Source organism: Echeneis naucrates, chromosome 1 (assembly GCF_900963305.1).
Source record: "Echeneis naucrates chromosome 1, fEcheNa1.1, whole genome shotgun sequence".
Taxonomy (NCBI): Eukaryota; Metazoa; Chordata; class Actinopteri; order Carangiformes; family Echeneidae; genus Echeneis; species Echeneis naucrates.
Genome location: NC_042511.1, coordinates 1,583,295 through 1,599,673, shown reverse-complemented (window position 1 = coordinate 1,599,673; position 16,379 = coordinate 1,583,295). Strand labels below are relative to the sequence as shown.

The 16,379-nt window shown below is 45.9% G+C and overlaps 1 protein-coding gene across 1 annotated transcript in view; it reads left to right on the top strand.

Moving 5' to 3' along the window:
• The window catches only part of LOC115052197 (slit homolog 1 protein-like), a 42,149-nt gene that overhangs the window by 12,504 nt on the left and 13,266 nt on the right, over window positions 1–16,379 (top strand). Inside the window, exons 5-22 of the mRNA XM_029516232.1 lie at window positions 8,309–8,380; window positions 8,487–8,558; window positions 8,770–8,841; window positions 8,947–9,110; window positions 9,207–9,357; window positions 10,119–10,190; window positions 11,880–11,951; window positions 12,264–12,335; window positions 12,797–12,940; window positions 13,026–13,189; window positions 13,692–13,715; window positions 13,809–13,953; window positions 14,170–14,244; window positions 14,474–14,617; window positions 14,695–14,838; window positions 14,925–15,091; window positions 15,361–15,499; window positions 15,677–15,745. Coding sequence (XP_029372092.1) covers window positions 8,309–8,380; window positions 8,487–8,558; window positions 8,770–8,841; window positions 8,947–9,110; window positions 9,207–9,357; window positions 10,119–10,190; window positions 11,880–11,951; window positions 12,264–12,335; window positions 12,797–12,940; window positions 13,026–13,189; window positions 13,692–13,715; window positions 13,809–13,953; window positions 14,170–14,244; window positions 14,474–14,617; window positions 14,695–14,838; window positions 14,925–15,091; window positions 15,361–15,499; window positions 15,677–15,745 — 1,962 coding nt within the window. The remainder of the gene's footprint in view (window positions 1–8,308; window positions 8,381–8,486; window positions 8,559–8,769; window positions 8,842–8,946; window positions 9,111–9,206; window positions 9,358–10,118; window positions 10,191–11,879; window positions 11,952–12,263; window positions 12,336–12,796; window positions 12,941–13,025; window positions 13,190–13,691; window positions 13,716–13,808; window positions 13,954–14,169; window positions 14,245–14,473; window positions 14,618–14,694; window positions 14,839–14,924; window positions 15,092–15,360; window positions 15,500–15,676; window positions 15,746–16,379) is intronic.

The following is a 16,379-nucleotide window of genomic DNA, read 5'->3' as shown; positions in this document are numbered from 1 at the left end:
CTTTTCATCATCAGAAATTGACCCATTTTTCTCACCTAGAAAACTGTGAACACGGTCTCCCCTTAGACCCCAGAAACACAACAAATCACTTCCACAGTCCCGCAGGAGCAGTGGGCAAAGTCGACAACACACACACACACACACACACACACACACTTTTTCTTCTGCCCTTGTTTAATGACTGGAGTCCTGGACACACTCGGTTACTATGTGGCTGAATGTGTGGCTGCTGTGAAGTCTTTGTTATCGTTGTGTGTTTGTGTTTGTGGTTCGGGACGGGAAGGTAACTGCCGACTGCCTGGAGACGCCTGGAAACACACACACAAACACACAACGCTCAGAAACCACAGCTCTTTAATTAACTGCTCTCGCTGAGTGATACGTTTATGACAGTGATGTGTTTTCACATGTGTGTGTGTGTGTGTGTGTGTGTGTGTGTGTGTGTGTGATGGCTTCTTAATGGCTGACACAGAAAACATACAGATACAAAGACACTCTTACTTTTCGTCAGAGTACAGACGGGTGGGGGGGGGGGGGGGGGGGGCGTGGATAACAGCCATGAAAAATAACTGTAATTACAGGAGATGAACAGGTGGACGTGTGTGTGTGTGTGTGTGTCTGTGTGTGAGCGAGCGCACAAAGAGAAAGCCTGAGAGCGATACGCTCATGAAAGAAAGTGTGCGTGAGAGTGTTTGTGTTTGTGGATGAGTGTGTGTCCTGATTATTTGCCTTTCTGGCAATTTCATGCTCCCATTAGGGGGAGGCCGAGATGGACTTGGCATGTTCGATCAATCGCCACACACACACACACACAAAGTGACACAATCACAGTGCAGAGCCATTAGTGTTTCCTCCAGCAGGAGTGATTTCTTTTCCTCCTGCTGTGTTGATGGACTCTATAAAGCTCAATGCCCCTTGGAAACGCACACACACTTCCTCCCTGGTGTAATGTGTCTCCACTGGCACACACACATATATACCAACACAAAAATACTTTGTGTGCTGCTTTTTTGTTTTTCTTTTTCTTCTTCTTCTTCTGCTCTCCATCACTCAACCATCTTCTTTGTTGACATTAAAATTGTTGTTTGGGTTTTTAAAGATTTTTACAGAAAAGCTGCAAAATGTCAACCTCAACCCAAAAATCCCAACACAAGATGTTGTGATGATTAGAGAACTCCGCTGAGGTGATTTGTTTAACGATCGAAGTTATTCTTATGTGGACGTCATCTCCCTCACCTCCCTCCTCGGCCTTCCTTTTTTTGTCCTTATTGACTCATTTCTGCCTCTCTGCTCTTTTGTTGGCTCTGTGCGGTTGTGCGATGGCTTCGCTCCACACCCAGTAACAGCTCTTTGTGTGTTTTCATCATGCCCAGAGGCTGCCTGAATGCGTGTGTGTGTGTGTGTTTGTGTACCAGGGTGCCCCCTCCCTTCAGCCCAGGGGGGAACCCAAGAATTATGGGAGAGTAGCTGGCTGCCTCACACACATACACACACCTTGACCTGGAGGTGAACTGTGCGGCTCGCCGGTCGGCTGCTGTGGACTGCCGATTGACGTCAAACTTGGCAGAGTTGTGCTCCGTCCCGTCGACTCCGAGCTGGACAAAGAGCAAAAAGTCAAATGAGGCCATGAACGCGGAAAAACCCCGATAAAGCACGTTGATGTTTGTGAGTGAAGTCGGCAGGATTGTCTTTGGACCGGTTTAGAGGTCCCACGTGGGATTAACGGCCGTCAGTATCTGCTGCATACAAATGAGCCTGTCGAGGAAAACAACTGGCTGCTCTGAGAAAAATCACTCTGCAGAGCTGGCCAAAGCTTTTTCCTCATATCTTTATATTTGATGTGAGTCAGGAGCTGCAGGTTTTTTGAAGTTTTGTTGATGCTTGATCCAAACGTTCTTCTCAAAAAGCTGCAGCTCGTATCTGACATCATCAGTCTCACGTTACATTCCTCTGACGCTGTGTATCAACTTTATTTATGTGCATCAGATTAACTGCTGATGAAGTTAGAACCAAATAGAAACGTGTGTGTGTGTGTTTTAATGGTTGGCTCTCCCTGAAGACAATCTCATTAGGCAGAATGGCAGAGTTGTCCTTATTAGCTCCGTTGATTGGCATCGAAGGGCGGCTAATTAGCGACGTGCAGCTAACGGGGGCGGTGACAGCAGCTGGCGGGCTGCGGCGGCTCCGAGGCTAACCGGAGTGTGACCTTGCCATTTACCCAACTCATTTTTGGAAAAAGTGATATCTGTGTGTGTCCTCAACTGTGACTCTGTGTGATAATTGCTTGTATTAGCATTCTGTCCTGTATAATTACCTGTTAGTGTGGCTTTGTACAGAATTACTGGAGTGTCTGCAGAGACAGGAAGTGTGTCAGCATGTACGGTAATTAATTTCCTTTGCATGTGTGATCATTTTGTATTTCTGCAGTTTTTTGCTGGTGTGTTGTGAGATAATTGGATGCCGTCAGTGTTTGTTGGTGCAGAAGTCAGTAAAACTCGACTTTTTGATGTTTGGGTCATTGAATTGATTTTTTTTTTTTTACCTAACAATAGTAAAGAAGCTTCCATCAGCTGTCTGTCTGTTTCATCTTGAACATAACAAACCGGCTGTACGTGTGGACGAAGGTCCAACCGTCACATTGTACCATCAGCTGCAGTCAGCTCGGGGTCCAGCCGGTTTAACGAACCAGAAGTTTTTCAGCAGCTCTGAGCTTCTAATGGTCTAATTCCAGCCTATAAAAACAAACACAACCAGTCTGCGGGAAGGCGTCCACCAGACAGCCGCCATGTTTACGTTATCTGCAGGACTCTGCAGGATTTTCCCAGAATTCAAGTTTTCTTAGAGCCGGGACTGCGGGGGCGCTTCCCGCTGCATGTGGTCACAACTTCGCCCAGGAAGGCGGGATCTGTGGAGAAGACGAACACCAGCCCCCCCAAAAACCTGGCAGGCTGTTATTCCCCAGACCAGGATGTGTGTTTGTGGGAAGTCAGACCCTCCAAAGTAAAGCTGACACAGTGAGGGAGGTGAAAGGCATGATGGGAAGAGACGGACAGACCAATATCAGTGAGAGACGGCAGATAATCGCATTCAGCTCTCACTCTGTGGGGGGCTTATCACTCCTCCTCCTCTCTAACCTTCATCACCTTTATTCCTTTCTGCCTTTGGGGGTTTTTCAATTAATTGCTGCGCTCCCCCGTGGACGGAGGGAGGAGGAGACGGAGCGTGGAAGATGAAGAGAAGGCCGTCGTCTTGATGAAGAAACAGAGAGCGACTGCAGAGGTGGAAGGAAGGAAGGAAGGAAAGGAGAGATGGAGGTGACATGAAAGGAAGGGAACAGGAAACATGGAGGGGAAGCCAAAAAGGAAAAAGACTGGAGGATGGAAAAGGAAGCCCAGAAAACTTCAGGAAGCTCCTGCAATGCACTGTGGGAAGAAGACAAGATGGTGTCGTCCTGCGTCGATGGACACACGAGTCCATCGTATTCCCAGCAGTTGGGAATTGTTTTGAAAAACAACAACCATTTCAAAGTGTTGACTCGGCTCCAGGATCAGTCAGGCTGAACATATTTATGTTTATGAACTTACAGCAGAAAGAAGAAACGTGTTGATTTAGAAATAGTTTTACTTTTTTTTAAGCTCTTTATTGTATGAAGGTTTCAGCTTTTCGGCTCGGAGCTGTTACATTTTTAGTTAGTCTTATTTAATTAAACCATATTTGTTGTTTGCTTATTAATTCTTTTGTGTTTTCGTACATCAGTGAAGCTTTGAACTGCTCTCATGTGTGCGATGTTTATCGATTGATGGGGGGAGAAAACATTTACAGTATGTTTCTCCTGAGTTGGCTGAGTTTGGCCTGTTGCCATGGTTACAGCCTCCTTTGTGCCATCGGGTCGTGAACCCTCCCAGAGTTCAATGGGAATTTGTGTTTGTGCGTGCCAACAGGAGCGTGTGTGTTCGTCACGCATGTGCTGCACTGTGTGTGTGTGTGTCAGTGTGGTGCGATGTGCTCGGCTTGTGTTGAATAAAGGGGCAGCCTCTGGATGTTGTGTGAGGCTAATATTTAGCATGTGTGTGTGGTGTGTTTGCATGCTCACACTGCGTGTGTGTGTCCCCCCACGCTGTGTTTTTGTCCGTGTGATTGTGCGTCCGCCTGCAGCTCTGCGGTCGACACAAAGACAGGAGCCGAATCAGAAAAATGAAGGTTCTGTGTGAAACAAGAACATTTTCTTCTTCTCCTTAAACTTTTAAACTTCTCTCTTGAAAGACTTTCACCGTCGAAAATAATTTTTCCAGCTCATTTGACAGCAGAAATTCTAATGTGTTTTTTTTTTTTTTTTTTTTTTTTTTTAACTGAAGTTACACCATTTTCAGGTTAACTGAGACAATCAGGCCCATAAAAGAAGCTGTAACATTTAACGGAGCGGCGAATGCCTCAGAAGTTTGGTCTGGAAACTTCTGTGATAACTCCAAGCGAGGATGACGGCGTAGCGATCGTGATGATCGTATGTCCATGCTGATATAATCGACTGCTTCTGTCAAAAAGCATGTGTCACGCTTGTCGACAGCAAACGTCCAGATTCAGGAGCAGCGTGTTTACAGATGAAGTGGTGCATCAGGTCTGATGTGTGTCTTTTTGGGGTCGACCTTTCAAACTGCAGTTTCTTGTTCAACCACATCTGTCTGCATTCTGATGTTATTTACTCTTTCTCTGCTCCACATCTGGTTTTAACTTTCGTCTCCCCTTCTCCGTGTTTTCTTCTGAAAACGATCGCAGCGACAAACCCTTTTTTTGCTTTGTCTACAGATTCCTCTTGTCTGTTTTGGCCTTCAATAGCTTCCATCCTAAAAAGCCTCAAACACAAGTGAGCGGGAATAAAAACCTGCAGAGCTCATCAGAAAGTAAAATCTGGCTGAAGTAAAACAAGTCAGGTTGTCTTTTTCATGCTGTTTCCATGGTAACCTTGTGGCGGCGGTATAGTAACCATGGGCTGTTTATGGAGTAAAATAAAGTCTGCGGTGGCCCGGTGTGAATCTGAACTTTGGCCTTTGGCTGTTAAATGTGTAACGTGTAAATAGCGTTCACCTCTTGGTGTGTTGTTGGGCAGACGGTACATATTTGACCTGTTTTGTCTCATCGGTGAATGTGTGTATCCAGGAAGTCACAGCAGTCGTCACAGGAGGCGGATTATTGAGACTGTGTTTGAATTATGTAACGACACCAACCAATTAAAAAATAAATAAGTGTGATGCAGATTAGTTGCGTCTGACTGGCGTCAGTATCAACACGGCAGCTTTGGGTGGTCCATGTCTGATTTGGCCCAGTTTCGGCCTTCGGACCGTTGCCCTCATCTAATTATAGAATCAGGCCAAGCTGCTGCCAGATTGGTGGCCGTTTGAAGAGCCGTTCGAAGGAGGTCACTGCGCTTCGTTAACCACGTGAACGATCATTGATCTGCTTTTTGGATGGATCTCCTCCAGCGTGTTCGAAATGTTATGTCATATGTTCTGATGAGATTTTTATGGCAGCGATTAACTGTGGTGAGGTCGATTTTACTTCTCGCGGTTAAAACTGAATCGACAGGGGAAGCTTTTCCAGCCACACCAAATTTACCTTCGATATTTTCAGATGATTTAAACGGTTAATCTGTCTCTTGCTGGTTTGAAGTGGACTTCTGTTTGTTTCCGTATTGACCTTCTTTGGCTTTATCTGTCTCTGGACAATGGTGCACCTGGTTAAAAACAAAAAGGACAAGTTTTAAACTGTGGACAACAATAAAAAGTAAATAAATGGAAACCTGAAAATAAAAATAAGTGACTGAGAATAACCAGTTCAGTTAAAACTAAGCTGAGAGAGACGGATGGACGGAGAGGTTACCAGGAAAAAGATGAGCAGGGAAGGAGTGGGAAAGTTTACCTTTCTCACCCTCCTCAGAGGTGGGGGGGGCATTGGACCGACGGGAGGGCCGACGGACGGATGACAGAACGGAGCAGAAAATGAACTGAGCAGATAGCAGGAGAGAGAAAGAGCAAATATTATGAGGCGACCCGCTGCACACACACGTCCAGCTGTGACCGCTCTGTTTCCCTCCAGTAAACATCATATCCAGTCTTGTGCTGCCGTGGCAACAGATATCTTGGTAACCTGATGGGAAAGCATCTTTAATATTGAGTGTGTGTGCGCGTGTGTAGCTGGTTGCCTCTGGACCGTGAATGTGTTTCATTGTGCAGATGTAGAAGTTCATAAAGATAGATGTGTGTTTTAGTCCTATGTGCTATTTTATGATGTTTTTATGGTGTTTTGTATTTACTGTGCGGTAAAAGTGCAGGAAACAGAGAGAAGTGTAATTTATTGGTCAGCCATCTTGGTTTTTTAAAGTGTCATCCTCCATAATGCTGTTTAGACTCACTGCCATGTTTGGGAAAGGTACAGCTAACGTGGAGTCACTTTGGACCTAAACCAGCTTTTTATTAAACCTTCAAATCAATAAGAACTATTTCTGTCTGCTGCTCTTTCAGCTTTCACTGTTTAAAAGAGAAAAGACCAGCCGGTTCGTTGGATCAGAGAAAATAAATGAGTTGACTTCCACCGCTGAAGACGGATGATAAATAACTGACAGACACTCACGTCTTCACTTTAGTTTAGTTTTTCTAATCCTGTAATGTCATTTTCAGTGTTCTAACTAATTTATATTCCCTGAGCTGCCAAAGTTTCTGCGCTGGAAATAAAAGTTGGTATCCAATTAAAAGCTGAAATAACCCCGTGAGGTAAAATCCGCCTCTTTATTAAATTGTCACCTCCTTCGATGGCAGCAGCTCGGAGTTCGAGTGCTTCTAAAAATACAGAGGACGTTTCTTCATGTTTTCTGCGTGACGCTCACATTCTGTTGTGTTGGCTCAGCTGTGTTTCCTCCTTCCTTCGTGTTACACAGAAACAGACAGACTGGAAACCGACGGACATAAAGAGTCGGTTTGGTTGTCTGAAAAGAAGCAGGACAACTTGACGTCGTCTTTTTTGTCCAGCCTCTCTCTCTCTCTCTCTCTCTCTCTCTCTCTCTCTCTCTCTGCCGGCATCGTAGTAACAGTCGAAGTTTTTCTTTTTCCATGTTTCATTTTATCTTTTAGTTTCTCCCGTTCTCTGGATCTGCTGGATGAGACGCTGAACTTCCTGACTTCTTACTCTCTAATTTACGTCCTTCCCTCTCCCTTTTCTCTCCGCCCATCCATCATCCTGTCGTCCTCTGGACCGCTCCGTCGCTCTGTATATCCTTCACCACCTTATTTGCTGATTGTTTCATGTCACCGCTGAGCTTTTTTTTTTGTCTGGTTTTCTCCGAGTTCGTCCCGGTGATGGATTTTCTTTCAGCCTGACTCGAACAACCGCTGACCTCTCTCTGACACTTCCACTGGTTTTGGCCACACAGAAGGAACTTCTGGTTGAGAACTGAAGCGTCTCCACATTCAGAGCTGCAGCCGCCAGAAAACCGAACATGTGGAGGGACGCCCTGCAGAGCCACACAATAGAAACACAACTGTAGTCTGTTGGCCTTCTCAGGCTATAACGCACAACAATGTGAACATACAATCAGATTGTTATGTGGAAGAACTTGTAGTTCCTTTAGCCCGGACGTGACCCGGAGTTTGTTCTGAAAGCACACTGGTCCGAAGCAGCTTCTCTGATCTGTGCGATAAATGTGACAAACAAAAGTCAAAAAGAAGAAGAAAATGTTTGATTATTTAAGAACCTCTCAGCTGTCAGCTTCACGTTTTTCACAGTTTCGGCCTGCAGAGGAGAAAAAACGCTGCCGTACGTTCTGTCAGTGGGTGTTTCCTCGGCTGTCACGCTCTCTGGTCTGACCCCAACCTTAATGGAGTGTGTCTGAGGGCCTCCAGGGCAGCCAGAGATGATGCACATCCTCCTCTGTGGTTTATCTGAACACACACACAAACATTTTTTATCCTTCAGTTTTGCTTGTATCTTTTGGATTCCACTCTCCTTCTGACATCATTTAATCTGACGTACATATATGCCTTCTCTCTGGCCCCCCCCTCCTCCCCAGCAGCTTGGATACTGGTGGTGGGTAAACGCTGCAGGATGAGAAATATAAAGATCTGCAGCAAATACATACATTCATCCTCACACACAGTGTGAATGTTTGTGTTAATAATCTCCAGTGTGTTCAGATGTAAAAGCTTTTTGTGCTTTATCGACATCAACAAGACAAAACTGCCAAAGAAGATTCCTGATAAACAGAAACCGAACGTCTGGAGTCACTTTGTGTAGACACATTACAATGTTTCTCTGCTTTTAGGGACCTGAGTGAAAACGCCATCCAGGCCGTCCCGAGGAGAGCCTTCAGGGGGGCCACCGACCTCAAAAACCTGTGTGTGAAAGTCTACACAAAACGCACAATAAAAACACTGAATAATGGCGATGTTGCAGCAAAACAACCTGTGTGAAGTTGTGTTTGTGTTCTTCTTATCCACCAGGCAGCTGGACAAAAACCACATCAGCTGTATCGAGGAGGGAGCGTTCAGAGCTCTGCGCTCTCTAGAAGTTCTGTGAGTAGTAAACGTCCTTTAATACGACAAATCCCGGCTTAAATCCGACTCCGGCAGGTTACTGGTAGAGGAAAACAAATGGTTGTGTGTAAGCCAACGCGGACGTTGTGTTTCATACATGTTGGAAATGTAATACATCACATTTTTGTGGCGTCGACATGAAGAATGGTGCAGATAGTCATCGTTTCCTCGCTCCACCTTTCCCCCTCAGCACTCTGAACAACAACAACATCAGCAGCATCCCGGTCTCCAGCTTCAACCACATGCCCAAGCTCCGCACCTTGTAAGTTCTTCGGCTCCTTTCATTCAATTACCCACAATGCCACAGTTTTGATTGCGTTTGTATTCTACTTTCTTCCTGCCTCCTTCCGTCCTCCCTCCCTCTCAGTCGTCTCCACTCCAACGCTCTTCGTTGTGACTGTCACCTGGCCTGGTTGTCTCCGTGGCTGCGGCAGCGCCCGGCGTTGGGCCTCTACACTCAGTGCAGCTCCCCCCCCACGCTGAGGGGCCTCAACCTGGCCGAGCTGCGTAAGAGCGACTTCGCCTGTCCGGGTATGACATCAGCAGCAGCGTCAGGGGGGCCGGTTCTGGCCCAAACAGTAACGAAGGCCCAGCTGGATAATCAAAGCTCTTCCTGTTTGTTTTCAGGTCACGGCGGCGGCAGCGCCTTCGTTCAGCCGTGCAGCCTGGCGTCTGGATCCTGCCCGCCGATGTGTTCCTGCAGCAACAACATCGTGGACTGTCGAGGGAGGGGCCTCACCGCCATCCCCGCCCACCTGCCTGAGGCCATGACGGAGATGTGAGTGTGCCAGCAGAAAAAGCTAGACCCTGAATCTGAAACAGGAGTCAGCTGACTGTAATAAATAATCTGTAATCTTTAAAATCTACCATGATACATCATTCTCATCTCTTTGTAACAGACATCTACAATATAAACATGAATATGTAACATCTTTATTTGCGCATCTAAACGAATCTAAAGGTGATGAATGTTCCGTCAAAAGGCTGCTGGGGGGGTTTGTCACATTCTGATAAATGAATTTATTCTGACAGGAACGTGATGTCATGTTTTCTCACAGACTCTGTTTGAATGAAAAACGGAGAATGACTTCTGAGAGCTGTTCTGTGTTCTCTCTGATAAAGCCGTGACGACCTGTCTCGAACACGTCGTGGTTTTCTGAACACTTTATTAATGCTGCTGCACTTCAGCTCGTGGCTCATCAGGCAAATCTAATAAATAGATGTTAGAGGCCATTACGCGTACTTCACGTTTCAGACTCTTTGATGGATGGACCGACATTAAAAGCAGACATATGAACTCATGGGCTCTTTTAGACGTACAGCGGGAAATAAATTTTTAAAAGGTGTAATCTGAGAGATCAGGCTTCCTGCTCAATCGCTTCACTCCCTAAAACCTTCCAGAAAGAGGATGCTTCATCTGAGGGAAGAGATGGAGCTACCAGATTATATTCATGTTATTTCAGTGACACATAAAATCAAACTTCTGATCGACGACCCCCCCTTCTCTCTCTCTCTCTCTCTCTCTCTCTCTCTCTCCAGTCGTTTGGAACAAAATGGCATCAAGTCGGTTCCTCCGGGCGCCTTCAGCTCCTACAAGAAGCTTCGGCGAATGTGAGTCCTCCTCAGTGTTAGACGTCAGTTCATACTGACTCCAAAGGTTTTTGAATCTATTTATTTAGACTGCTGCCCCCAAAAACATAAACGAGAAATTATAAATTACAGGAAACAGGCTCTGTGAATATTTTCAGTCAGTTAGGATCATAAAAACAGGGGTAGATTGAAGTGTATGGGAACTTCTCCCTTCAGCTCGGTTGATGTTTTCCAGATGAATTCCAGGTCTCAGTCTCTGGTTCGAGTCTTCTTCGATCAGGATGTAGTTAAAAAGAGTTTAGAGCAGATCACAAACGTCAGGAAGGGTCAGAGTTTGATGCTGTACTTTATGATCGCAATCCACATCCATTTTTTATTGACATTTTTTTGGCACTTGTTAACTCCATAAAAAAAAAGTTTTTCTTTGGAGGAGCTGCTGAAACCTCCACCAATGAGATGTTTCTGGGAGGTGATGCCTCAGAAAGCGTTGACGCTTTAAAGTGCGACCTGCCCACTGGATCACACTCGTCTTCGTCTCCAGCGTCCACCGACCTGACAGACAGCCCCCCCCCTCCTTTATGGGAACGTATATCATTGTGATCTGGTTCAACCACAACAGTTACAGTCTTGACTTTTTGACTTTCTACCCTGTTGAATTTTTTTTTCTTCTTTGTGGTTTTTGTTCCGTCCACTTTTCCATCCTCAGACGATCTCTCTCGCCGTCTTTGTGGTTTTGCTTTTCCTCCTCATCTCATCGCCCTCTTAGATCATCACTGTGAGACTGTCCTGAGCGCTAACAGGAGGAAAGGGGGGGAGGGGGTTGATTCGATTTCCAGACTGGTTGAAGTGGTTCGTCTTAAGATGTATTATGACAGTTCAGCGACTGACATGGCAGCAGAACAAGGATTTTCTAATCTAGCATGTTGTGGTCTGGTCTGTCAGACCGAATCAGACGGACTTCAGACTGCAGAAGAGCAGCTCCGACTCCGTCTCTGCCTTTTCACGTGTCCAGATCCGTCCCAGTCCAGCCGACTCACGAAGTGCTGCTGCCTCCACTTCATAAATGGGTCGATTTCATTTTGGGATCAGAAAAAAGGAATACCAAAAGAACAATTAAGTCGCTCATGCATCATCTGGAGAACGCCACATGGAAATGTTGTATTCCGTTAAACTCTTTGGAGGAGGAAGATTCAGGATCGGTTTTAACAATCAGAGTCTCGAAACAAAGAAAATCCTGAACTTTCCTTCCATCAGCGAGCTGCATCGTCGTGATAGAAAAGGAAAGATTATTTATTCAGCTCTATGCAGACACGAGGCAGCTCAAAAACAAAGAACATTAAAATAGACTTTACAAAGTTTCAAAAGTCCAAGACAACATTTTGAATGCAGATAACATTTAGAGCGCTGATTTAAAAGTCTACAAGCTTCATGTCATAAAAGCAAATGTGACATTTTCACTCCTTCAGACCGTCGGTGAGATCTTTAGCTGCACTTTCTCCAACTAATACTTCTCTTCTGGTTAAAAATAAAAAACTTAACGTTAACAGCTTAGTAAAACTGCAAAAAAAAAGCCAAACAAGGTTTTAGTTCAAGTCCAGAATTCAGAATTCACACAGCCGTTTCCAGAGTGAAGATCTGATCTCATAGATCTTCCTGAAATTAATTTAAGCTGAGGATTGAAATCACTCTGGTTTTTGTTCTGTTCCACAGAGACCTGAGTAACAACCAGATATCTGAGATCGCTCCGGATGCTTTCCACGGCCTCCGAGCTCTCAACTCGCTGTGAGTAACACAACTACACAACAACACAACTGCTCCGCGCGTGTTTACAAAGTGCCTCCACCAATATGTGTTTACATCTGTCTGCGTTCTGCCTTCACCTCCATATGTCACCGCTGAATGAATAATGCAGGAGCGGCGCCGTGCAGACGTCTCCTATGAAATATCACAACGTGTAAACATTCACAGCGGGCGGCCTTTGTGCGTACGAGCAGGAATCTGTTTTGCCAACAGAACGTTTTTCCAGTAAATTAAGCGTCTTGCTGGAACAGGCCGACGGTTAAAGATGAACTCAGGGTGTCTCTCTGTTTTCAGGGTGCTGTACGGTAATAAGATCACAGAGCTGCCCGGCGGAGTGTTTGACGGTTTGGCCTCGCTGGAGCTGCTGTAAGTCCAAACCATCATGCTGCAGTGACATTTACATAAATTCATTTCTGAGGACAGAGACAAATGTTTCTGTAGTGCTGAATTTTTTCTCAAGCTGAGATACATCTGTTCCTGCTGCCTCATCTTCGATTTAATTCATCTTTGTCACTTTAACACAGCAAAAACATGTAGAAAGCGGAGTGTCCCCGGTGTTTTATCCATGAGAAGATATATTTTTGGTTGTGGAGTTTTATGTCTCCTCTCGCAGGTTTCTGTCCAGAGCTGGACTCAGTTTAAACTTTTATTTCCCTGAGGAGGAATTTGATTTACAGCAGTGGAAAAAAACACAAACACAACCTGCCCAGATACAACAAAGAAAAGACAGATGTGAACAGATTCTTTGGATGTTGTGTTTGATTATATCCTGATTAACTGTGCTGAAGAAAAACAAAACAATCCTGACCTCCTGTGGCCCCACACAGGCTGCTGAACGCCAATAAGATCCACTGCATCAGAGCGACGGTGTTCAAGGACCTGGAGAACTTGGCTCTGCTGTCGCTGTACGACAACAAGATCCAGAGTTTGGCAAAAGGCACCTTCAGCTCGCTGCACAGCATCCAGACACTGTGAGGCCACAACACGCACACTGAAGGCCGCCGCCACCGCCCACAAACATTCAGTCTGACTGTCTGATCTGTCATTTCCCATCAGCCACCTGGCCCAGAACCCCTTCGTGTGTGACTGCAACGTGAAGTGGCTGGCTGACTTCCTGCGTTCGAACCCCATCGAGACCAGCGGCGCTCGCTGCGCCAGCCCTCGCCGCCTCGCCAACAAACGCATCGCACAGATCAAGAGCAACAAGTTCAGATGCTCAGGTCAGTAACACAGTGTGTGTCTGTGTGCGTTCAGAAGCGCCAGCTGACAGAAAAGCCTCTGTCAGTCATACAGCACTGATCTTTGTGATGCTCTGTGATGGAAGATTGGTTTTCTCCCACTTTTCTCTGAAGTTCAATAAACTGGTTAAATCCAGATCAGGAGCTGCTCAGAAAAAAATATACTTCTTCAGATTTATTTTATTTACTCCAACAACTTAACGGCAAAATTAAAGTAAGTAGATATATTAAAGAAAGTAAATTAAATAAAATGAGTTTTTTACTGGAGTTATGATCTACTGAAGAAATCAGGTTGGCTCATTTATAAAGCGATGTTGCCAACATTTTTATTTTTCCAGATTAAACAGCTGAAGTTATTAAAGGCTGAATGTCGAGGAGTAAAACTGAAATTTAGAGTCAGAGAGTCTGACATCAGCGCAGACGTCTGTTTGTTTGTTCCTTTCTTTGACTCACCAGTTTTTCTGTCTTCTTTGTCTCCTGACAGCCAAAGAGCAGTACCACATCCCAGGTGATCATGTGTGTTTGTGTTGATGAGTTTTCTGACCTGTCTGATGTCTGAACATCAGTTTGACCCACAACATGTGTGTCTGTGTGCGTCCAGGCACCGATGACAGACGTCAGAGTTATGAGTGTAACAGTAAGCCGGTGTGCCCTGCCAAATGTCGCTGTGAGGCCAACATGGTCGACTGCTCCAACCTTCGCCTCACCAAGTTCCCCGAACACCTTCCCTCCTCCACCGAAGAGCTGTGAGACAAACACACACACACTCAGAGTTCATGCTCTCTGTACAAACACAGTAAAGCTACACAAGTGAATTGTGGGTCTGTTGGTATTAATTAATCTTTTATCTGCAGATGATACTTTTCTTGCTGAACTATCAGTCTGGTTAAGTTTGATGCACACACACGTTCCAAACAGACTTGTCTTCTGATGATGATTTTCGTCTCCGTCTTCGTCATTAGGCGCCTCAACAACAACGACCTCTCTGTGCTGGAGGCCACCGGAGCGTTCAAGGGCCTTTCGCAGCTCAAGAAAATGTAGGTCGCTGTCAACACGCTGACAATGACGACTCCTCGGAGATCGAACTCATTGTCTTTGGCTCGCAAATGAACCTGCGTGAAAAGAAAATGCACAATGTTTAGTTTGTAACACAACACAAAACAGGAGCTTAAGTACACATGATTCTTAATTATCATTGTTATTATGATAAATTAATTTCACTCCTGGAAAGCATGATTTCATTACCCACACTGTGCTTCCTTCCAGTAACTTGAGCAACAACAAGATCTTGGACATCGAAGACGGAGCGTTCGAAGGCGCCTCCTCGGTGGTGGAGCTCCACCTGACGGCCAATCACCTGGAGTCTGTCAGAGGGAGCATGTTCAGAGGGATGGAGGGGCTGCGCATGTTGTGAGTTCACCCCCCACCAAATCCTCATCACCAAGGAGAGCATAATGTTGTTAGACACAGTGTGTGTGTGTCTGTAGGATGCTGAGGAACAACCGGATCAGCTGCATCCATAACGGGAGCTTCACAGGGCTGACCAACGTCCGGCTGCTCTCCCTCTACGACAACCAGCTGAGCACCATCCTGCCTGGAACCTTCGACACACTGCCCAACCTGTCCACGCTGTTCGTAACGCACACACAGAAACACACACAGACAGACACACACACTGTCTCCTCATCATCTGTCGTTCTTCCTTTCAATCCATTAGAAACCTCCTGGCCAATCCGTTCAACTGTGACTGCCGTCTGTCCTGGTTCGGGGTGTGGCTCCGCAGCAGACGGATCGTGACGGGGAACCCTCGCTGCCAAGGCCCCGCCTTCCTCCGAGAGATCCCGCTGCAAGATGTTGCTGTGCCCGACTTCCGCTGCGAGGACGGTACAGTGCTTTTATTTTTATTTCCATCCAACGTCCACTTCTCTATGACGGGCTGCGTATGAAGTCACTTCTAAACTTTATATTTTCTTTTTTTATGTATAATTTATCGTTTGGCTTGAAGATGTTTGTGATGTTGTGTGTTTTATTTCTCTGGTGTTGTTGGTGCATTAAAAGGGGAGACCACAACCAACAGGCCCAGGGCGGCAGAAACACCAGTTAGTTCCCATTTGTGCGATAATCCAGCTGAGTGTGTTTGTGCGTCCTCACAGGCTCAGTGCTGGAGGACAGCAGCTGCGGTCCAGGTCCTCAGTGTCCAAACCAGTGCACCTGCATGGACACGGTGGTCCGCTGCAGCAACAAACACCTGCAGGCTCTGCCCCGGGGGCTGCCACGCAACGTCACCGAGCTGTGAGTCCCGATTCAGTCAGAGATGTTCCAGGACTCTGAGATAAAGTCAAGAAATGAAGACTTGTTGTCTTATTCATGATGTTTGTTTAGATAATATTAAAAACAATCCCTCAGTGCGCCGATTGTGATGATGGCGATGGTTTAGAAATGAAACTTGTCCATCTTTGGTCCTCTCAGGTATCTGGATGGAAACCAGTTCACCAGCGTTCCCAAAGAGTTGGCCACCTTCAAGTACCTGCAGCTTGTGTGAGAGAATAACTCTGTTTCGTAGTTTTTGTAAATCTAATAAATTTACAACACAGACAGGAAAAAAACTGGAGGTGTAAACAGTCATTCTGTAAATCCTCCTAAGTCCAGAAGTCAGGGCAGAGGCAGTGGAGTGGAGCTGAACGTAGGGGGAGCTGTTGTGTTAAACTTCAAAACAGCAAACCTCCCATCAGCCTGGTCCAGTCTCTGACCCGGCTCAGTCCGGCTCAGAACCTCAGTCTGATGATCTGCAGAAGGGCTTCGGGAACAAGCAGGAAGTGGAGCTACTGCAGAGTTCAGGCTTCATTCCAACCAATTATCAAACATTTACAGGAGGCCCTCATAAAAACAGCTCCAGGTGCTACTGTGTTTGTCAGACTTGGATTTCAGTTCGCTCCTGGTGACCTTCTAAGGCCAGAACTTCACATTTAGTGTCTGATGAGACGTGACGGAGTGAAGGAGATCCTGAAGCAGATCAACCAGCAGTTTCTGTATTTCTGGGTGAATCCAGCAGGGGGCGCTGTGGACTGTGTGGTGGAGGGAACTCCAGCAAGCATCATACTGAAATAACACATACACACAAAAACATGTGATCAACTCATTTCATTAATGAGCAAGTTGTAAGATGTTCAAA